Source organism: Vombatus ursinus, unplaced genomic scaffold, assembly GCF_900497805.2.
Source record: "Vombatus ursinus unplaced genomic scaffold, bare-nosed wombat genome assembly UNPS02014775.1, whole genome shotgun sequence".
NCBI classification, from domain to species: Eukaryota; Metazoa; Chordata; class Mammalia; order Diprotodontia; family Vombatidae; genus Vombatus; species Vombatus ursinus.
The window spans coordinates 3,182,916-3,206,594 of record NW_020954553.1 but is presented as its reverse complement, the minus strand read 5'-3'; the positions used below and the strand labels follow the sequence as shown (position 1 = coordinate 3,206,594).

General features: G+C 43.2%; 1 protein-coding gene across 1 annotated transcript in view; it reads left to right on the top strand.

Moving 5' to 3' along the window:
• The window catches only part of LAPTM5 (lysosomal protein transmembrane 5), a 43,347-nt gene that overhangs the window by 7,181 nt on the left and 12,487 nt on the right, over positions 1 to 23,679 (top strand). The window contains exons 2-3 of the mRNA XM_027864696.1: positions 22,060 to 22,153; positions 23,419 to 23,495. Of these exons, the coding sequence (XP_027720497.1) occupies positions 22,060 to 22,153; positions 23,419 to 23,495 (171 nt within the window). The remainder of the gene's footprint in view (positions 1 to 22,059; positions 22,154 to 23,418; positions 23,496 to 23,679) is intronic.

The following is a 23,679-nucleotide window of genomic DNA, read 5'->3' as shown; positions in this document are numbered from 1 at the left end:
TCTGGAAATGTATTTCTCATTCTTCACATTGAGTGTTCCTTTTTCTGTCAGGAGATGGCTAATATGTTCTCTGAAATCATGAATGGTCATCACATTGATCAAGTTCTTATGTCTTTCTAAGTTGTTTGTCAGAACTACAATTTAGGAAAGTCACCTTGTGGCAAAGAACTGGAAACAACTTTTTTTCCCCAAACTTGGGATATAATTCATCCATATCCTCACTGTATTAGATTTAAAAAGCAACATGTCTTATAGGAATCTTTTCGATCACACAGCAAGTAAAAGATTGGTATCACTGTTGAACATGAAAATCTAATACAACTAATAAGACAGGTTGATTAAGAATTTACAACACAGTAAAAATTCACTCATGAAAATTTAGCACTATGGACAGATGTATCCTTTCAGCATGCATAAGCAGACAAGTTGTATACATTTATTAACCACGATGCCAAGATGCAATAGTATTGCTTTTCTCTATTATAGGAAATGCCTTTCACTAACAGCTATAGATATTTCATACACATCTAAATACACAAGAGTAAATTATATATCGTAAAGGGTAAAAGAAAAGATGCCTATTAACTGGGGAATGGTTGAACAAACTTGGTCATATGAATGAAATGGAATACTACTGTGTCATGAGAAATAATGAAAGGGACAGTTTCAGACAAACCTGGGATGACTTACATGGGCTAAAGCAGAATGACCAGAACTAGAACAATTTATATGATAATAGCATTGTAAAGGCAAACAATTTGGAAAGACTTCAGAACTCTGAGTGATGTAACAACCAACTACAATTCCAGAAGACTGATGAATTATATTGCTTCCTGATAGAGAGGTGATGGACTCAAGATGCAGAATGAGATATATATTTTTGGACATGGCCAATATAGGAATTAGTTTTTGTTTGGCTATGAATATTTGTTGCAAGGGTTTTGGTTTTCTTTTCCAGTGGAAGGGGCAGGTGAAAGGGAGAGAAAATTAATATTTAATTAAGAATAAGAAAAATCACCTTAATAGCTAGATGGAGGATGGAAGAGTTGGGAAAGATTTAAGGAGGAAAGACCTGTCAGAAGTCTATTACAAATAGTCCAGGCAAGAGGGACTGAGGTGATGTATGTACATAATATTTATACAAAGTAATTTTTCGGGATAGGGAGAGGGGAAGGGTTCTTAACCACTGGAGGGAACAAGAAAGACCTTGTTTGAGAAATGGGCCTGCAGCTCAACTTTGGGCGGAGCTAGGGATTCCAAGAGGTGGGCTTGGGTAGGAGAAATATTCTGGCCATGGGAGAGAGCAATGCAAAAGCCCAGAGGTGGAAGATGAAAGTGTTGTGTGTGTGCCCAGTGAGTATCTCTTGTGAGAGAGCACTGTGGACCCTGAATAGTTAATGGAGAGCTTATACCCCAGGCTCTGAGGTTGCACACAGATGGGGAGAATTATAGCCTGGAAAAGACGAGACTTGAGTGGGAGAGGGGGTAGAGCATGATGGCTGTCTTCAAATATTTCCAGGGATGGGTAGATGCATTTGATGTGTTCTGATTATTGGAGACAGGTTGGGGTGAAGGATGGGGAAGAACAAGGGCAAATGCAAATTCAAGGAATGTTTATGGAGGCTTGCTGTGTGCAAGAGGAAGATGCCTTGGAATACAGCTACAAAGCTGGGCTTGGTGTAACGAAGACTTGGGTTCAGATTTCATCTCTGACAGTCATGAGCTGTGTGACCCTAGGCAAGTCACTTAACTTCTCAACTGAGATAATATCTGTATAATGTTTAGCACAGATACCTGGCACGTAATAGGTACTTTCCTTTTCCCTTTTCCTCAGGAAGTTCCCTGGGACTCAGTTACTGCAAGGTACTATGCTAAATGCTGGGGATATAAAGAGGAAAAATCATAACCCTTACCCTCAAGAAGTCATTGAGGAAGAGGAAGGTGGTGAATAGTAATAGCTAAAATTTATATAGCCTTTTAAGGCTTCCATAGCACTCTGTTGTAATAATAGCTCATATTTATATAGAATTTTATAATTATCTCATTTGATCCTCATAACAACCCTGGGAGTTAGGTGCTATGAATATCTCCATTTTACAGATGAGAAAATTGAGGCACAGAGTGGTTAAATGACTTTCCCAGGATCACATAGCTAGTAAAGCATTTGAGGCTAAATTTGAATTCATGTCGTCTTGACTCCATGTCCAAAACTCTATCCTCTGTCCCACATAGATTCTTCTACGTATATTATCTCCCTTGAGTCTCATAACAATCCTGTGAGATAGATGCTAGTTATTATTAACCCCATTATAAAGATGAAGTCACTGAGGCTGATGAAAGTTAAATGATTTCTCCACTATCATATAATGGAATAAATATCTGAGGCAGGATTTGAACCCAGGTCTTTCTGACTTCAAGCCCAATATGCTATGCAACATCCTTCTAGTTTCCACTCAAGTAGGGAGGGATCATTTTTTAATTAAAGAGACTATGGGAGGTTTTATGGAGCAACTGAGTTGGGGCCTTGAAGAACCTGAAATGGAGAGATGAGGGTGGCAATGAGATCCCATTCTAGTTCTTAGGCTTGCTTGTACAAGTACTTGAAGATGGGAGAGGACAAGATGAAATCAGGACTATCTAACAGCTCAGTATGAATAGAACATACAGTGTGTGAAGGGAAGTCCTGTGAATTATAACTGGGAAGGCAGGTAGGAGCCAAGTCTGTGGAGGGACTCAAATGTCAGTCCAAAGAATTTCTATTTTATTTGGTAGACAATGGGGAACCACTGAAGATTTTTGAGCAAGAGAGTGATAGGATTTGATCTGTGCATTAGAAAGATTCCTTTGGTGGCTAAGAGGTGTATGGGTTAAAGAAGGTGGGGAGACAAGTAAGGAGGCTCTTGAATTTGCCTGGGTGAGCAGTTCTGGAAACCTGAGCTAAGGTTATGATGGTGTGTGAATGGAGAAGTAGGAGTGGGCACAGGAGATGCAGAGGGGGTGAAACCGAAAAGACCTGGCAACTAGTTGGCTGTGGAGGGTGGGGTGGGTGAAAATCAGTCAATCAGTGAGCAATCATTTATTAAGCATTTACTCTGTGCCAGGTCCTATGTGTAAAGAAGGGAGAGACAAAGATGCATCCAAGGATTTGAGCTTGGGTGACTTGGAGGATGTTCGAACCATTAACAGAAAGAGGGGTGTTAGGAGGTACAGCAATTTTAGGGGGAAAGATGAGTTCAACTTTGAACATGTAGAGTCTGTGATATTGGCAAGACATCCAGGTGGACATGTTCAGCAGGCAGTCAGAGATGGAGCACTGTGGAGAGCTTGCAGCATTCTCTTCTCTCCTCTCCACTCCTGTCTTCATCTCTCTCTCTTTTTGTCTCTGTTTTTACACACATACACACACACAGCTTGATAGAAGCAGTGTGGCTCTGGGCTCGGTGTCAGGAATAACTATGTTCAAACCCTACCTCAGTTACTTACTATGATTAATGTAGCTGTAGTACCTACCCTTAGGGTCATTGGTGAGATACAAATGAAAGTATGTAGGTTACATTCTTTGTCATCTTAAAAGCCCTAATGAAATCCCAGTGATTATTATTATCTGCATAGAGGTATTAATTGAAACCATAAGAGTAGATGAGATAAAGAAGGTAAGTAGAGAGAGAGAGAGAGAGAAAGAGAGAGAGAGAGAGTAAAGAAGAGGATATAGGGTAGAGTCTTGGGAAATATCAATGTTTAGGAGTCAGCAGAGGGAATTACTGTAGAGGATTGAGAATGAATGATCAGAGATGTAGGAGAATATTCAACATTGTCCCAGAAGCCAGGGGATGGAAGACTATTCAGGACTCGTGTAGACAACACCATCCAATACTGTAGAGAGATCAAAGAGAATGAACAGAATTTGGCACCCAGGACATCATTAATGATCTTGGGGAGATGATTTTCAGTGGAATGGCAAGGAGGAAAGTCAGATTTCAGAGGGTTAGGGAGTGGGGTGGGAGGTGAGACATTGGAAGCATTTAGCAAAAAGTCTCTATAAAACTGGGTTCTTAATGTTTTGTGTGTTGTACACTTATTTGACAGCCTGGTGGAGTCTATGTACCCCTTCTCAGAATAATGTTTTTAAATTAATAAAATAAAATCTATAGGATTACAAAAGAAACCAGTTATGTTGAAGTACAATTATCAAAATATTAAGAAACCAAGTTCATGGATCCCAAAAGTTTGATCTAGAAGTTTGTTGGTGAAGGAGAGGATCACAAGCATAGTAGGGCAACATTATTAAGGTGCTGAGGAGGCTGGAGACCTTGCCCTGCAAGGAGAGGAATGTTTATCATGGAAGACATAGAGGGGACTTACCTGGGTATTTGAAAAACAGTTAAGTGGGGAGGGGTTTGACTGATTCTGTTTGGCCCCAGAGGGCAGAACTGATGCCACTTCCACCCAAGCAATGGGTCAGATTGAGGTTCTAGGAAAGTGGGAATTTTCTAACAATTAGGGATGGGTAGAGTAGAGTGGGCTATCTTGGGAGATGTTGGCTTCCCTATCACTACGTGTCTTCAACAAAGGATACATTTCCCTAGGACCTAACTCCCCATGTGCCACAAGTAGACACTAAATAAATGGATAGATAACAAATGTCTATCAATTGATATTATAGAGATATTATATTCTATAATGCCAATTTATGCACCAATTATACATTGATAGGAATATAACTATTGCATGTACAGATTGGACTAGACGACCTCTGAATTCTTTTTAACTTTGAGATTCTGTCAGAAAGACAGGACCAGAGCTTGAAGGAATAGGAAAACCAACGGAAAGAGGTTTTTTTAAAGATAATAACCCTAATATATGAACCCTGAAAAGATTTCTAGGAAGAGGGAGAAGAACAATAGAGAGAGATATATTAAAGAGGAGAAGGAGAGAGGGAATGGTTAATAGAAAACAGTCCTGGTTACGAGAGGGGATGGGATGGAGAGCATTAGAGTGAGGGTTAGCTTTGGTGAGCAGTGGGGCTGTCTCATCTGAGGAGACAGGTGAGGTAAAAATGGGGGAGATTTTAGCGTATAGAAGAAAAATCTCACTGAGAGAAGAGGCAAGGTGCTCCCTCTCTGCATATTAGTTTCAACTGCCTAAGGATTACATAGCAGAGTAACTGAAAGGATTTGTGATCTCCTGGAGAAGAAACCATTATTCTGCTCTTTTCCCATCCTATCCATCTTTGGGGCATCTTCTGCTCTGATCTAGACTTCCCTCCACACTGCATCTGACATTGAACCTGACACAAGGATTATGGACTGTTCATTTCTTTATGTAGCAGTGAAATAAACAACAGCCAAGGAAAGGCTAAAAAATGCAAGGGAAGAGAAGGGTAGCATGAAAGGACTGGCCAAGAGTTTACTGGAAATAACAGCAGCCAATGCAAAAGCTTCCAAGTGTAGCAGCTGCAGAAGCTTCCTCAGTTCAGTCCCTTTCTCACTTACAGATCAGAAGTTGAAGTGGTATCGGGGGAATAGTTCAGTTAAAGGAGAAGCATCTTTCCCAACCCTTGAGTCAAGGAGGGAAAAATGGAGCCCATCTCATCTAAATCATTGCTCAGTAGATGCTCAGTTTTTAGTAGCAGCAGAACCCTACTGGCAGCTTTCAGAATCTTCTTGGAGGGGATAAATGCTTGACATTACAAAATCCACACGGTGTCAGTATGGAGGACAACTGCCACTTGAACTCTCTGGACCTCTGTTCCTCTCTCCTCTTTCTTCCCAAATTCCTTGTTAACAATCCCATAAGCCCCCTTGTTCTGTAACATCAGTGGCTTGTAGAATCTTGGGAAATCATCTTCCTCTCCATGGTTATTCTGAAGAAAGGCCAGATTCCAACAAAGAGTAAAACAGCAAAAACAACGATAACAAAACCAAACAAAATTAACCAGCCTATTTACTTCTGATAGCATGGATAGTGTTCCATACTATACTATGGGTATAGTCCCCCACTTATTCAAAGACAGAAAGGAGTTGTATTTTTTTATCTGCTCCATAGGGTTAAATTTGATCATTATAATCACCCAGAGTTTATTTTTTTCCCCAACACTTTCATTTTACAGATGAGGAAACTGAGGTACAGAGAGATTAAACGAACTGTTCAAAGTCACATAATTAGTAAACGGCAAAGCCGCCCAGACTCCAAATCTAATATTCCTTTCACTGTACCATGCTTCTAATTATGGTATTATTTCTGGGAGTTATGTCCCTTCTCCCTCCCCCTCCCAATTCTACCACCTCATACTGTGATACATATACACAGGAAGCCAAGGCTTTATTTTAAGCCTGGGGGGCACTAGCCTGGAACCAGGAATGTATTCTGGGCAATATGTAAAGCCAGTGTGAGAGGTGACGCACCTAGGATTTCCTGTAAAAGCGCATCACCGTTTGTGTAATAAATCCCTCCTCTTGGCCTGGGTCTGGGGCCATGCCTGGGTCACAGCCACCTGGCAAAAAGTTTGTGGGCTATAGCCTTTGGTAGTTTGCAGAATGATCTTACAGGAATGGTCCAGCCTATCTGATCCAAGGCAATGTCCCTGGCTAATGTTGAAAGATAATATCAAATCAAATCAATTCATCTAACATCATAAACCAACAGAATTTTATTAGTGGAAAGGATGCAAAAGAGAAGGCATTACCATCTGCTTTGCCTATGTGCCCTAAGGACTGTAGGACTTCTTATCCTACTTGCAGTTCAAACCTTCTGCACATATTGTCTCCCCCATCAGAATGTGAGCCCCCTGAGAGCAGGGGTTGTCTGACATTTTTGTTTTTCTCCCCAGTGTTTAACGCATAGTAAGCACTTAATAAATGCTTCATTCATTCATCGACCCATTCATTAATTTATTTATTTATTCATGCCTCAGGGAATTGTGCCTAGGATGGTCACCTGTCTCTGTGGGTGAGGTGCCCCAAAGAGTCAAGTAACTAGATTAGTGATTAAAAGAAGTGATTGCATGGAGGGACAACCACCGTGCTGAGTGGCACAGTGGGTAGAGCAGAGTCAAGAAGACCCAAGTTCGAATATGGCCTCAGATACTTACTAGTTGTAGGGTAATGAGCAAGTCAAGTCATGGTTCTCTGCCTGTTTCTTCACCTGTAAAATGAGGATAATAATTACATTTGCCTCCCAGAGTTGTTATGAGATAATACTTGTTATCATTATCATTGTTGTTATTATTATCATTCCACATCTTACAGACATGGATGTCAGAAGCCCTTTCTATATCCCAGTATCAAAGCATGTCTGAGTTGGAAGGGCCCCTGAGGTGGTCCGGTCCAATACATACTTAATTGAGATCTCTCTGTATATCCCCAAGAAATAATCTTTCAGCCCTTGTTTGAGAATCTCCAGGAGGAGGGAGCCCATTACCTTCTGGGGGTAGCCCATCCTACTTGTGGATGGCTCCAATCTTCTCTATATGGAATGAAAATTGGTGTCCCTGCATCTTCCATCCAGTGTTCCTAGTTTTACCCTCAGGGGCCCAAGTAGAAGAAAGTCCCCTTCTGACAATTCTTCAAATCTTTGAAGATGACTACCATGTCCACCCCCCCCATCCCATTCCTAGCTCTCCTTTCTCCAGGCTAAACATCCCTAGACTTTTCAACAGACACTCCTATGGAGGGATCTTCCTTATTTTTTCCTTGTAGCCTACTACTTAATACATACCTGTTGATTGACTTGTCCTTCTTTGGAAACTCTCCAATGTCCTTCCTCAAGTTTGCCCATAACTGACTCCAGTACTCCAGTTGGCCCCTGACCAGGGCAGAAGACAATGAGACTGTCACCTTTCTGGGGCTGTATCCTCTCCTGTCTCTTCTTTGGTTTCAGATTGCATTATCCTGGAGAGATTGGCTGAATCTCCCCTGATTTAACTTACTCCAATTTCCTCTTGGTGTCTTGACTACGTGGCAAACCATTGACCAAGAGCCTTCCAGAGCAAAGAACTGGTGTTTGAGCCCTCTCCTGTGAGGGTTCCCCCATCCCCCAACTAAAATGTGCCGTATGAAAAAGTATTAATAGGCTGGCGCGTGACCGTGACCTGGGGAACCAGGGCTCTGTTTGGCTGTGGATCTGGGACTAGGTGTCTGGGGCTGGGGAATGTGGAGAGGGACGGAGAGGGGAAAGTTCCAAAAAGAGAGGAGATTTTAGTCAGGGGGAAAGTCTTTGGACTAGGAGAGGCCTAAATGTTTCAGGCAGCTGGAGGCTGTGGCCTGGCTGGAGGGAAGGAAGGAATGCAGACTTCTTGGAGATACAGGCCGGATCTTGGAACGAGAGGAGACTGGACCTGGGAAGTTGGAAAGACTATCCAGTAATAAGGCAATAGTATTACTTAGTGTGGATTTCAGCTCCAGGACAGTTATTACTGGTTTCCTGTGGCAGAGAGGTAGGGAGCAGGAGGGGAGGGCATCTGAAAAGAAGGGAAAGTGGATTTAGGAGAGCAGAAGACTGAGTGAGGAGAATAGGAGATGTGCCTGGGAAGGGGCTGAGGGAGAGAGTCTAATCTGGGCTTTGGAGCCCAAGTGTAGTTTGGGAGATGCTGAGAATCAGCCAGTTCAAATCCCAGAAAGCCTTTGCCAATCCCTCTTAAATCTAATGTCTTCCCTCTGGTGATTATCACCAGTTTATCCTGTCCATATTTTGTCCATGAATAGTTGTTTGCATGTTTTCTCTCTCATTAGAGAGAGTCCATGCTCTTAAGGAGACTCCAGGGTTTTTTGCCTTTCTTTATATTTCTAGTGCTTAGCATGGTGTCTGACACATAGTAAACTCTTATTAAATGTTTATTGACTGATTGACTGATAATGTTATCAATATCTTCTCCTCTAAGGTCACTTTTCATCTAGACCCCATGTCACAATTTATGTACAAAGTATCTTTCCAAAATTTTGGAATGCAAGCTCCATGAGGGCAGGGACTTTTTTTTTTCTCTTTCTTTGTATCCTCAGTCCTTAGTGCAGTGCCTGGCATATAGTAAGTGCTTAATAAATACTTGTTGGTTGATAAGAGATGGGGGGAGGGCGTTTGTTTGGTGACTCTCGGCTACCATGAATTTGCTGTGCTACCTCAGGAAGGTCTCTTTTCATCTCTGTTCTTTCCTTTGTGGTTTTCCTATTTGACATCAAAAGGACTTACTACTTCCTGTCCATGGCAAGAGATTTGCTTCCTGAATTCAGGAAGAGAAGCTGTCTCTCCCTTGCATCTGGGTGCACCCAGTACATAGGCAGAATCAGACAGCAGGAGTATCTCCCCTACGGAGAAGAGAAATCCCATATGTGGCGCTATCTGTCCTTTGGGATTGTTTTTGGATATTGGCCGCCATGGAGGCAGCTTAGTTAAAGAGCTCCCAGGACAGACAACCCAAAAGCTCTGGGCAAGGGTGTGAAAATGGGAGTGGAGGAAAGGGAGCAGGAGAGAGAGGGGGGCCATTAGTTTCATCCAGGTAGTTAGTGGATAGAGGGCTCAGATTGGTGTCAGGAAGACAGTTCAAATCCTGCCTCAGACAGTTACTAGCTGTGTGACTCTGGGCAAATCATTTAACCTCTGTCTACTTTAATTTCTTCAACTGGAAAATGAGGATAATAATAGCACTTATCTCCCAGGGTTGTTGTGAGGGTTAAATGAGATAATATTTATAAGGCTCTTAGCACAGTGTCCAGCACATAGTAGGTGCTATATAAATGCTAGTTATTTTTCATATTATTTTAATGTTAGTATTATTATTACTTTCTCCCATGGGCCTCAGTTTCCTCATTTGTAAAAACTGAGGGGAGGATTGCGTTAAATGACATCTCAAGTCCCTTCCAGCTCTAGATTTGTGATCATAGGGTCTTTGGGCCTCAGTTTGTTTATCTGTAAAGTGGGGATGAGCTTACCAGTCTGGTCTCCCTTTGGGCGTTATGAAGATCAGAGGCGAGGCTGTGTCTGAAAATTCTTAAGTGATGAAATTCTCTGCAAATGTACAATCGTAATGATGATAAGCAGGCAGCATGGGAGGAAGTAAATGAACATTGGCTCTGGAGTCAGAGGACCTGAGTTCAAATTTGACCTCTGACACTTAGTACCTCTGTGACCTTAGACAAGTCACTTAGCTTTCCAAGGCCTCAGTTTCCTCATCTGTAAAATGCGAGTGTTGGATCAGAAGTCACATAAGTCCCTCCCAGGTCTGCATCTGTGATTTATAAAAATGATAAGGGTAACAAGTCTCAGTGGTTTCCTTAGCAGGGTGGGGGACCTTGAGGCACCAAGGAGGGAATCCTTAGGGAGGCATAAAGAGAGGGATGCTAGGTCACAGATTTAGGGGATGCAGGTTCGTTGCAGAAGGGGAGAGGGAGTGAATCGGGGTCAGTTCCCTTATTAGAGAAGATGCCAATACCATGGCTGGGGAGAGAAGAGCCAGAGGGGGTTAAACTCTGTCAGCTGAACTCTGCCCCTGGAAATCAGTGGCACCAGCTAAGGCACCCCGTTATTGCAGCAAGATGGAGGAACTCTGTTAGGTGACACATTTAAGGAGAGGTCCATGATGTAGGCACAGGTCTGAGGCTTTTCCCCGGTTCATGGACTGATGGGAAGATAGCTGGGGGAAAGAGTGTGTTATATCTGCTTGTCCCTTGCCTGGGCACACTGTGGTCCGTGGCACTTCTTAGGTTTAGAACCTAGTTCCTTTGACTCCAAAACCAGAGACTCTAGTCCAGAGACTTTTCCCACTGTGCCAGGTTGCCTCTAATAGAGGAGAGTTTATCCAGTAAGAGGAGGCTAACTGTAGTTTCTAACGTTTCAGAGACCTCAAGGAGGATGAGGTCATTGGTGACCTTCAGGGGGGAAAAGCCACTTCTGTGAGTGGTTGGGGTTGGAAGCAAGGAACTGAAGAGAGATTGAGTGCAGTGGCTATGGGCACAGGCCACTCATGCAAGATGGTCATTTCTCCCTTCTATTTTCCCCTTTTGGATTATTCCTCTTTCTTTTCCCCCTTGTATTTCTTCAGAGCTGATAGGGCCCTTAGAACACAGAATGTCAGAGCTGGGAGGGGACTTAGAACACAAAATGTCAGAACTGGGTGGGACATTAGAACACAGATTGTAAGAGGTGGGAGGGCCCTTAGAACACTGAAAGTCAGGGCTGGGAAGGCTTGTTAGTACACAGAATGTCAGGACCAAAGAGACCTTAGAACACAGAATGTCAGAACTGAAGAGAACTTAGAATATAATTTCAGAGCTGGAAAGAGCCTTAGAGATTATCTAGTCCACACAGCTTCATTTGACAACTAAGGAAACTGATTGCCAGAGAAGTTTAGTGATTTATTTGAAAATCACAGAGTGGAGAGAGGAGATTAATAGTTGAGAGGAAATTTGAACCCAGGCCTTGTGACTCACAGACTATATTTTATTCATGACACCTTGTTGCTTATTTGATCCTTATGGGAAAAAAAAGGTTGAGGGAGAGGCAATTGGGGTTCCTTGGCCGAATTTATACTTATGGCAAGAGTCAAAAGAGACCTGTCTTCCTATTTCTGCTTCTTGTTTCTTTACTGCCGTTGCTACTTTTCCTGGGCAGATCAGAGGCCCACCTTCATCCCACATGGGGTCTTCCACTGGGCAAAGATTTTCCCGTAAAGATCATTGGTCTGAGGGTCAGGAATCCTGCCCCTCCTTCTGCCTCTGCCTCTAACTCTCTGTGCCACCTTAGACAAGTCTTTCCCCCTCCTGAGTCCTAGTTACCTCATCTGTAAAATGAAGGGACTGCTCGTGATGACTTCTGAGATTCCTCCCAGTTCTCTGGAAACTTGAGAAGCTGAGAGGGTTTACCTGATACAGGTATGACATACTCCAGTGGATATGTGATCTCACTGATGTGGGTGCTTCCTCCAGGGATCTCTGGATGTTGGGGTCTCTGCCAGATCTTTGTAAATCGTCCTTGAGGAACTGAGCTAAATCTAGAGATCACAAGTTTGGGGCTCTGAGCTAGCCCCCAAACTGTGATCTCCAGGGAGTTTTCTGCTCCCTCTCCCTAGTCCAGTGGGGGCTGCTGGCCCAAGGTCACACTTGGGGTTGGAGCTGTTTTTCTTTGGTTTTCCCAAGACTACTTTGTTTCCTACGATCTGATTTGTCTTGTAAAGCCATGGGAGAAACCGTCAAATCGTACGTTCATAAATTTAGAGCTGGAAGGGACCTTAGAGGTGAGTGAGGTTCATGCCCTTTACAGATGAGAAAACTGAAACTCAGCAAGCAGAGCACTTTATCCCGTAAGCCACGCTGACTCTCCAGCTCAATCCGTACTGCTACTACATAGTTGGGCGTAGACTGATTTCTTGTTTCTATTCCTTATTTTAAGAGGAGTAGGGGGAGAACTCTTTGTCTCAGGGGAGTAGGGTAAGGTGGAAGCCTTTGCAGGTTAACCACATCTCTGGTACGCCCCAGGAATGCACAATACAGGGCCATCGGGAAGTAAGAGATTAATGTGCTACCCTCCCAGGCAACTGCTTTTTATTGTATTTGGAAACTTTTGGAGGCATAATGAAAGAACTGACTGATTAGCTAATGGAATTTTCACTTTCACACTAGATGGTGTATGTGTGTGCATGTGTTGATAAATATTTATTAAACGCCTACTTTTTGCCAAGCACTGTACAGAAGGAGGCAAAAGATAGTCCCTGCCCTCAGGGAGCTCACAGTCTAATGTGGGAGACAAACCAGCAAACAAATATGGTCTATATAAACAAACACACTACATACTGGCAAGAAAAATGGGAACTAATTAAGAGAGTGAAGGCACTAGAATTAAGAGGGTTTGGGAAAGGCTTCTTGTAGAACATGGGATTTCAGTTTAACTTCAGTTAAAAGGAAGGTGTGTGAAAAAGAACAAAGTAAAAAGTGCACAGTAGAGAACAAAAGAAAACTTACAAGAAAGCAAAGATGGACAGCTCTCAACACAACATGTAGTATTTATCATATAGGCTTTCTTGAAATGGAAATTTATTGCTGTGTATTTTGAATCCTTTCATGTTCTGCTGTGCACATGATGTGTTTTTCTTTTCTTTGTATTTAAGTTTCAATATTTAAATTTGCCATATGTTTCTTTTTCTTATCTTTATTGTGTATTTGATTTTTGGTGTTTGAGTGTAAAATATTTTTTAAAAATCTACAAAAAGTAAAAGGAAGGTGTGTGTGTGATAGAGACAGAGACAGAAAGATAAAGAGACAGACAGACACAGAGACATATAAAGAGAGACAGAGAAAGAGTCAGAGAAACCGAGACAGAGAGTGAAATAGAGAGACGTGGATTTAATACACATTTTTTAAATGTCTACAGTGTGTAAGGCCCTAGGAATACAAATTTAAAAGTAATTTAGTCCTACGTATTAGGGTGGGGGGGAGAGGTGGTCAGATAGGGGAGTAGATAAGATATAAGGTGGGTTGTAGGAGGTATCAGGAAATGACCCTAGAAAAAAATGAGGAAGGAGAGAACCCTTTTCAGGAGTTGGTCAGGAAAGGTTCCGCAGAGGAGGGGGCTATTTTAGCACTTGGGGACCTTCTAATTATTCCTCCAGTCACATTACAGAAAGCACAACTCACATTTCTATAGCTTCTTGATGTTTATACTTCCCTACTACAACTCCATCACTATTTTAATCTCCATTTTACCCAGAGGGGAAATGACTTGCCCAAGGTCACATTTCTAGTTGTCTAAATAGAAATTCAAACCCAGGCTCTCAGGCTTTAAATTTATTCATCTATCCATTCAACAAGCATTGATTCAGCACTACTGTGTTGGAGGCACCAAGTACCATGCCTTTATTTACTTAGGTGGTCACTTATTCTCTCCCTATGTAAGGCCGCCCACCTGAGAACTGAGAGGAAGAGGAGACCAGGACTAGACCAGACCTAGCTTACCCCCACTGTTGTACCCACCCATGCCTCCTTTCAGGGAGCTTGCTGTCTGTTAGTAAGGGTAGTGAAGATGGGGAGAGGAAGACGGCCTGGGAAACAAAAAATCCCAGTGTCCAAGGAGGGTCATTAATGTTTTCAATTTGCTCTTCCTTGGCCCCCCAACACCTGCAAACTGGGAAAGTAAGGTGCTTTCCAGAGGCTAAAAATGGACCCTCTGACAGGGTCTCTTTGAGCAAGATGCTGGTAGGTGGGTAATGGCCACGACTAGGCAGAGGACAGTTTTCTATCTGATGCCTGGATCCCAGAAGTCCTATTGAATGGCTGTTCCTAAAACCCGAGTCTGACAGGGCTGTTCCCCTGTTTGACAAACTCCCGTGGCCCTCAGTGCCTCCAGGATCAAAAGCCAGGGCCGTTGTTTGGTATGTAAAACTCATCACAACACGGTGCTAATCTGCCTTTGCAGCCTTATTTCACGACTCCCCTTCACACACTCGATGGTCCAGCTGCCCTGGTCTTTCTGTTATTCCTCACACATGACCTTCATCTCTCGTCTCTGTGCCTTTGTCTGAGCTATGGCCATGCCTAGAATGTGCTCCTCTCTCCACTCCACATGCTAGAGTCTCTGTTTTCCTTCCCAGGTCCCTCTGATTATCTACTCCCTTCTCCATGAGTGCCCATCTCCAGCTGCTGGAACCTCCCCTCATGCATATGTGTAATAATGTAACACAAATAACATGAGATACAAGGAAATATAAACTACATGTGATATAAACAATGCAATATAACATACATGCAATATAAATAATGTAACATTGATTAAATGCAATATAAATAATACAACATGAATCACATGTAACATAAATAATGTAACATGAATTACATGTAATATAAATAGTATAATGTGAATTATATGTAACATAAATAATGTAATTTGAATTGCATATAATATAAATGATGTAATATTAATTATGTGTGCTATAAATAATGTAATGTGAATTGCATGTGATATAAATAATGCAATATAAATTACATGTGATATAGATCATGTGATATAAATTACATCATATTTATTTTATCTATTTTTTGAATATACTATTTATGTACACATTGTCTCTCCTGACAGAATATAAACATCTTGAGGGCAGAGAGGCTATTTCACTTTTGTTTTTGTATCTCTAGTGGCTAACAATGACTGGAACAGGGTAGGTGCTTCGTGATGTTTGTGATTGATTGATAGGATAATTCCTCTTCTACATAACAGACTTTCAAATGTTTTAAGATCATATGATGCATAGATCGAGGGAAGACCCATTAAGACCTGCCCCTCTAAGGTTATTCTCCATTGACTCTGTATGTACTATGAATGCACCATCTTATAGGCATACTACCTTCCTCATTAGAATGTAAGATACTTGTACTGGAAGGGACCTTAGTAAGCATTTTAGTTTCATTCTTTCAGTAAGCAAAGTCAACAAAGAAGGAAGAAAGTATCAAGTGCCTACTATGTGCCGGGCACTATGCTAAGTGCTTTGCAAATATTATGTTATTGATCCTTACAACAACCCTGGCAGGTAGGTGCTATTATTATCCTCATTTAAAATTGAAGAAACTGAGGCAGATATCTAGATCAAAGCCACCCAGCTAGTAAGTGGCTGAGGCTAGATTTGAACTCGTCTTCCTGATTCCATATCCACTTGTGCCACCTAGATTGGTTTTTGACAAGCTGGACACCATCCAGAGGCAGGATTACAGGGGCTGTAGGACATAGTATATGTGAGACTGGGGATGTTTCTCTTAGAAAAGAGAAGGCTTAGGGGAAGAAAAGGCTGGGGTCCTGACTCCAGGCAAAGGGCTCTAATTCCCTGCCCTACCTCACTGCTCCAACTATGGATAAACCTGACATTGTACATTGTGCTTTCTCCTCTGTCCCCCCAGTGCTGAGCACAGTGCTTGGCACATTGTGGACACTTAGTAAGCATATTTTGATTTGTTATTGTGACAGTTCAGGTGGGCGCTGAGGAGGGCTGTAGCAGGGCGGTAGAACAGAACCATAGAATAGCAGCATGGGAAGAAACCCCAGAATCTCTGCTTGATTACGAGTCCATCTCTACAACACTCTGAGCAAGCAGTCACTCCATTTGCCTTCCATCTTTTAGGGCTGGGGAGGCCTGAGTGTGTTTATCTGTAGGCAAGAGAGACCAGCGATTAGGAAAAAAGCTTTCCTGATTTCCCTTAATGCTGGTGCCTTCCCTCTGTTGATTATTTCCAATTTATCATATATATATATATATGTATATATATGCTTATATGTTTGCATATCTATAGAGAGATATAGATGTATGTTTGCATATTATCTCCCCCCATTGCATTGTAAGCTCTTTGAGAGCAGGGATTGTTTTTTGCCTTTCTTTGTATCCCCAGCACTTAGCACAGTGCCTCACACATAGTATGTGCTTTATAAACGCTTACTAATAGAGAGAGAGAAAGAAAAGAAGAAGGAGGAGGAGGAGGAGGAGGAGGAGGAGGAGGAGGAGGAGGATCAAGGGAACAGGTAGAGAAGTCAGGCTTACTGAAGGATAGGGATGCCTCACCTGTGATCTCAGGCAATGAGAGTGGGTGATGATGCCAAGAATTTGAGGAATGGTGGATAGCTGAAGGAACTCACATCATATGACCTCAGTCATCTCATTAAAGTAGGACAATGGGTCTCTTGCTGTAAGCATGGAAAATCAGGGTGTAGTTGATGGTGAGAGGAGAAAAACAATAGTTTGAAATGGTCATGATGGGGAATTCCACAGGGCAGTTAATAAAGGTGGAGTGTGGAGACTGTCAAGCACCTGTTAAGGCTCAGATGAGGTTATGTACCCAAAGAGCTGTGATGAATGGATTGTTATCAACCTGGAAAGGAAATTTCAAGTGGAAAGCATCATGGATCAACCTCTGACCCTGATTTACAGATAACCCAAAGCTGTGAGTGATGGCTTGCATAGATGGCTGGCAGGGTCAGGATCTAAAAAGATCCCAGTGGGCCAAAGTGATGGACTGAATCTCCTAAGATGGAGTTTAACAAGAATGACTGTAAGGCCCTATGGTTTGGATAAAAAAAAATTAATTACATTGACTATAGGATAGAGGATGCCTGGTTAGACAACAATTTGTGTGACTAAGATCCTGGTGGGCTGAGAGTTTGAGTCATAACTACAAATTACTGGAAGTATGTGAGTCCAGAAAAGAGAAGGCTCAGGGGGCATATGATAGTGGTGTTCAAGTATTTGGAGGGCTGTCTTATGGAATAGGTATTGGACTTGATTTGCCTGGCTACATGAGATAGAACAAGGAATTTTTTTTTCTATTATTTACTGTATTTTAAAAATTCAATTTTATTTCATTTTCAGTTCTGAAATCTCTCTCTCTCTCACCTGCCCCTCCTCCATTCATTGAGAAAGCAAGAAAAACAAAACTTGTTACAGATATTTTTAGTCAGGCAAAACAAATTCTCACATTAGCCATGTCTAAAAAAGTAATCTGCTTCCATCTGCACTCTGCACCCATCACTTCTCTATGGAGGGAGGGGGGGTGGGGGTAGCATGATTCATCAAGAGTCCTCTAGAACTGCATCTGAGAGAACAAGGATTAATAGAATTTGCAGAAAGAGATTTGGGTTCTATATAAGAAAAAAAAAACTTCTTATCAAAAGCAGAGCTGTTCAAAAGTGAAACAAGATGCCTTGGAGGTAATGAGTTCCCCATCATTAGAGATCTTCAAGAAAAACCTGGATTGCCCCTAAGAAGAAGGTGGTAGAATAAATTCTAGATCACTAATAGGCAGTCTTTGAGGACCTTTAATGTGCCCTTCAACTCAGGGAATTTGTGGTTTTTTAATCCTTCAGGGTTCTTGAATACCAGCTTTTGCCCCTGCCTTGTCCAAGGTTTCTCTTCCCAGAGAACCCATTACCTGCTCCCTCACTAGGCTCTTGGGCCCATCCGTGGTGCTCTGGAGGTGGTAAAAACAGAAGCTGTCCAGACTTTGTCTCTTGTCCAGAAAGCTCCCAGTGGCATCAGAGAGGGTGCCGTTAAGTGCTAAGGCCTGAGGATTCTGGAAATGACCCTGGGAGTGATTGAGTCTTGGGGAGCTAGTCTCTGTTGACTAAATTCCAAAGAGTTTGTAAACAAGTAGATTAATCTATGATTGATTAACTGGTAAGGGCAGAGGAAGGAAGAGGAAGGCAACAAAGTATTTATATGGGCCAAGCATTATACCAAGTGCTTTACGATTATCATTTTATTTGATCCTCTAGAACCCTAGAGGGCCAGGTAAGAGGGGAGGGTGAGTTCTAGACAGAGGCAGCAGTGGAGTGGTCTACATCCTGGATTAGGAGTTCAGAGGCCTGGGTTCTAATCCCAGCTCTGTTGCTAACTTGGAGTGAGTAGAAATATCCCTGCAGTAGGATCAGGGGACCTGAGTCCTAGGCCCAGGTCTCCAACTAACTTACTTCCTCTTTCTAAGCTTCAATCTCCTCATTTACAACATGAGGGCATTGATCAAGATAATTTCTATGTCTCTGCCCAGCTTCAACATTTGATATTAGGCAGTGCAATGCATAGGGTGCTAGACTTTGAAGAAGGAAGACCTGAGTTCAAATCTGGCCTCCAATATTTACTACCTGTGTGACCCTGGGCAAGTGACTTAAATTCTCTCAGTCTCAGTTTCCTTATCTATAAAATGAGGATAGTTGTAGCATCCACTCAAGTGAGATACTATATGTAAATTACTTTGCAAACTTTAAAGTGCCACATAAATGTTAGGTATTCTAAGTTAATTATTCTAAGGTCCTTTTCAGGTGACCTTTGCCAAATTATTTCTCCTTTCTGGGTCTCCAGTTCTTTATCTGTACAGTGAGGGAGTTTGGATACAATGCTCTTTAAAATCCTTTCTTACACTAACATTTTACAAATCCATGAGTTTATATCCTTCTCTAGTGACTAGAATATTAACGTTCACACTTTCCAGGGACTTGGCAAATGGAATTGGCCATCAGAAGAAGGTTTGGTGAGCCTGAGGACCGAGCCAAAGCTTGGGATGGCTCTGTGGGTTTTTCCATGCTGGTTATGGCAGAGTTAAGAGAAGACTGTCTGTTCCTAGCCAGTACCTATCTTTCTAGGGAGAGGGTGCTCACACTGACCAGGTGCTGCATCTTGGGCCTCAGCTGGTGCCAGGGAAACACTGCCCCAGTCTCCCTGCCCACCTGGCAAGTAAAATGAGATCACTTCTGAGTTCCCTTGAGATTCTAAATGAGCCCAAGTCTTTAGAAGAAAGAATGTCAGAGTTGAAAGGGACCTTGTAATATAGTCAGTCAATGAATCAATACACATTTATTAAGTGCTTACCGTATGCAAGTCACTGTGCTAAGTGCTGGGGATACAAAGAAAGGTCAAAGACAATCCCTGCCCACAAAGTGCTCACAGTCTAATGAAGGGAGGGGGCAACATGCAAATACCTATGGATAAACTGGGTAGAGGGGATAAAATGGCAATAATCGCCAGCTGGAAGGCATTGGAATTAAGAGGCATAAGTGAAGAGGCTTCCTGTAGAAAGTGGGATTTTAGCTGGGACTTGAAGGAAGCCAGGAGGGGGAGATGAAGAGGGAGAACATTCCAGGCTTGGGGGACAGCCAGAGAAAATGCCCAGATAGTGTTTGGTTTGAGGATCAGCAAAGCCACTGTCACAGGATGGAAGATGGGAAGAGCACAGAACATCAGGGAAAGGAGGGGACCTTAGAACAGAGAAGAACCCAGAATGTCAAAGCCGGGAAGGGCCCTTAGAACCCAGAATATCAGAGCTGGGAGGGCCCTTAGAACACAGAATGTCAGAGTTGTGAAGCACCTTAGAACACAGGATTTCAGAGCTGGAAGGGCCCTTAGAACACAGGATATCAGAACTGGAGAGCTCTTAGAATGTCAGAGCCGGGACACAGAATGTCAGAGATGGGAGGAACCTTGGAAGGAAGGATTTCAGAACTGGGAGAACTCTCTTCCTTTGAAGAAACAGTTGGATTGTCTAGTGAGGGGTCAGGGACTCTGGGCTGCAGAAGATGAAATCGTGACCTCCTTGTCTTTTGGCCTCACTTCTCCTTTCTGTCTGCATCACCCTTTCCTCTGTTTCAGTACCCTGACCTTCTGCCCCAGTTAGCCCAGCTTTTTTTCACAGGGAAGAAAGTGATATGATTACCACCTCCTTTTTGAGAGGAAGGGAAATGTTCTCTCTGTTAGGATGTTTCTGTGGTTTGAAAGAGAGGCCCTAGGCAGGCCAGTGCTGAGCCCTAACTCGTCTGGTGGAGCAATTTCAGGCCAATTTGGGGAGGAGAGGCTTCAGAGCAGGGAGGCTTTTCCTGGAGGTCCAACTCCCGTAGAGGGGCTGAATGCAAAGGGGAAAGGGAGGTGCATGGTTCCCTCTCCTGCTGCTAGTGCCTTTCCATCCAAGTTACCTGCTTGGATCTGCCTTGTAGGGGTCTTGTCTGTGCCCATAGATGTAAGTATCATTTTCCCCATTAGAATGTAAGCTCCTAGAGGTCACAGACCTAGGGGGCCTTTGGTTTTGTATCCCCGATACTTATCACAGTGCCTGGTATACAGGAAGCACTTCATAAATGCTTATCGGTTGACAACTCCCTAGAGGAGGAGCTTGGGGCCCTGAGACCTTGGTCGGCTCATTCACTGACTTTCTGTATGACTTTGGGGACATTGCTTCCTCTTTCTGAGCTTCCATTTCCTCACCTACAAAACAAGGGAGCTGGGTTAAATAAGCTTCCTGGTCCCTCCCTGAGCTGACCTTCCGAGTCTCAAGGTCCTTTCCAGCTCTAACATTCTGCATTCTCAGGCCTCTTACAGTTTTGACATTCTAGGTGCTTAGGCAACTTCCAGTTCTAACATTCTGTAGTCTGTGTTCCACCATTCTCTGTTCTGAGGAGCTTTCCAGCTCTGATATTCTGGGTTCTAAGCCCCTTCCCAGCTCTGACATTGTGTTCCAAGGCCCTTTCCTGCTCTGACGTTCTATGTTCTAAGGCCCTGACATTCTGGGTTCTAAGCCTCTTCCCAGCTCTGACATTCTGTATTCTACAATTCTAAGTCTTCACTGCAGTAGGCAAACTTTCTGTAAATCAGAAACAAGCTGTGATCTGAGGAAGAAATTGGAAGAAGAGTCATTGTGACACGAGACCCCCAAAGGCTAAGTTGAGCTAACTGAGGTAAACTGAGGCTTGGTGAATAGGAGCAGTTTCCAGAAGGAAGGAAGCCATAGCCCCACTCTCTTCTGCCCTGGTGAGACCACTCCTGGAGGATGGTGTTGAGTTCCAGGCAGGATGATGACCAGCTGTAATAGGTTGGCTATAGCTAGATCCTTTAAGCTAGAAGGAACCTTAGAAGACCCCCAGTCCAATCCATTTGCAATGAGACTGAAGCTTTTTGCTCGATAACATACAGCACTAAAATAATGATTTTACAAATGAGGAAACTGAGTCTCAAAGAGGGGAGATGACTTGTTCAGGGTTGCACAAGTAGGGAATTATTGGTTCAAAGTGCCACATCCTTCAAGTGACCTTTCCTGATGTTGCTGTCACCCCCACTCCCCCCATAACACACACACACACATACACACCTCTTATGTTTATTTGCCCTCAAACATATTGTATTCTTCCACTACAGTGTAGGCGCCTTAAAGCCAGGCCTGCCTCTCCTTCGTACTTGTACTCCATTGATTAACATAGTGCCTGGACCATAGCGGTCCTTAATAAATGCTGATTGATTCAAGGGGTAGAGCTGGAATGATTCCAAATACAACTTAATAAATTTCGAATTGAATTCTATTGTCCTTTGGGCTGTGATTGGCACTGTAATTCCTTGGGTGGAGGTGGGCATGAGGGTGGGGTGCGGGTGCTGAGACTCAGAGGTGATGGATCCATGGCTCTGCTTCTGTTGGAGTTCCCCCAACCCCTCACTTTTCCTGCTCTGCTCCATCGCCACACATTCTGGATTTGCGGTCATCACTGGCTTCTAAAGGGCTAACCCAGCTAGAAGTGGGTGCTCAGTGACCTCACCTCCCCCAACCATCTCTCTTTCCCCTTCTTTAGGTCATGAGTGTGCTGCTTCTCATTGAGCACTCAGTGGAGGTGGCCACTGGCAAAGGATACTGCAAAATCCTACAGACGTCATACTACAAGATTGGTATGTCCCTGGGGAAGGGGGTGGTTTCAGTAGGTGGGTGGAGGCTGAAGGGAGTAGGAGGAGGAAGAGTATCTGAGCTAGGGCTGTCATGGAGGGGAAGGGGGAGAGGGGGAGGAGGGGGGCAGTCCACTCAATCCTTGGGGCCAGGAGTCGAGGGTCCTAGGGGACTATATCAGCTGTGGTCATTCACAAGCTCTCTGGGTGATCCATTTCCAGTGATGGATAGAAAGTTCATAAGACAGCCCTTTTCACTGCTGAACACCATGCCCTCCACCTCCCATCTCTGGATCTTTATAATGGCTGTTCTCCCTGCCTGAAGTGACCTCCCTCCTTATCTCTGACTCGTAGAATCTCTCATTTCCTTTAAAATCCAGTGCCTCTCACCCTACCCAAAATTGTCTTGTATTTAATAACAATAATAATAACAACCATTTAAATAGTGCCTAATATGTGTCAGGCACCATGCTAAGTGATTTTTTTTTTAAAACAAATATCTTTTTTGAGACCTCACAACCACCCTGGGCTCTTTTTACAGATGAGGAAACTGAGGCAAACAGACATCAAGTGACTTATCCAGGGTCACCCAATATTAAGTATCTGAGGCTGCATGTGAACTCAGGTCTGTCTGGTGCCATCTCACTGCCCCTATACATACCAAGTATGTACATACAAGTATACTGCCTTGTACATACCGAGAATCAGAGCTCTAGCCCTGTAAGGGACTGAAAAGACCATCTATACTCACATGTGATCTCCCCTGAGTTTCTTCATGCCCAGTGGCTAGTGAAATGACTGACATGTAGTAGGTATTTAATAAATGCTTGTTGATTAATTGGACAAATTTGATGGTTAGAGAGTTCTATAAAATGTCAGAGCTAGCGGGGATCTTTGAGATGACTCAGTTCCAACTCTCCATTTTACAGGTGAGGAAATTGAGTCCCAGAGAGAGGAAGTGACTCCCCCAAGGTCACACATTAAGTTAGTAACAGAACCTAGAACACTGCCCTAGAACCCAGATCTCTTAATTCTTTCTACTCCATGACTTTGCTCATTTTGGGTCGGGTGAAATCAGATCAGAACAGAAATTTAAAACTGGAAGAAACCATAGATGCATGAAAAAACTGAGGAGTAGAGCAATTGCTAGCCTATGGATCCTGGAGCTAGAAAGAGGCAGAACCCTCATTGGAATCCAGGCTTTCTGACTCCAGATCCAGTCCCTGAGGCTGGACCCCGAGGCCCTCACTGTCCTTTTCCTTGGTTTTCAGCGGACATTGCCTCCAGCTTCCTGCTCATCGCCATGCTTTTTATCATCAGTGTGAGCTTGCTCTATGGCGTACTCAAGGTAAGAGGTAGCCAGTGGCACAGCCCATTAGCAGTGGACCTGAAACACCCCTCCATCCGGGCTGACAAAGCTGGACAGCTCAGAAGCTTACTTGGAGAGGAGCCTATGCTGGTTTCAAAGGCTCATAGATTCTGGGGGAAAATCTCTCTCTCTCTCTCTCTCTCTCTCTCTCTCTCTCTCTCTC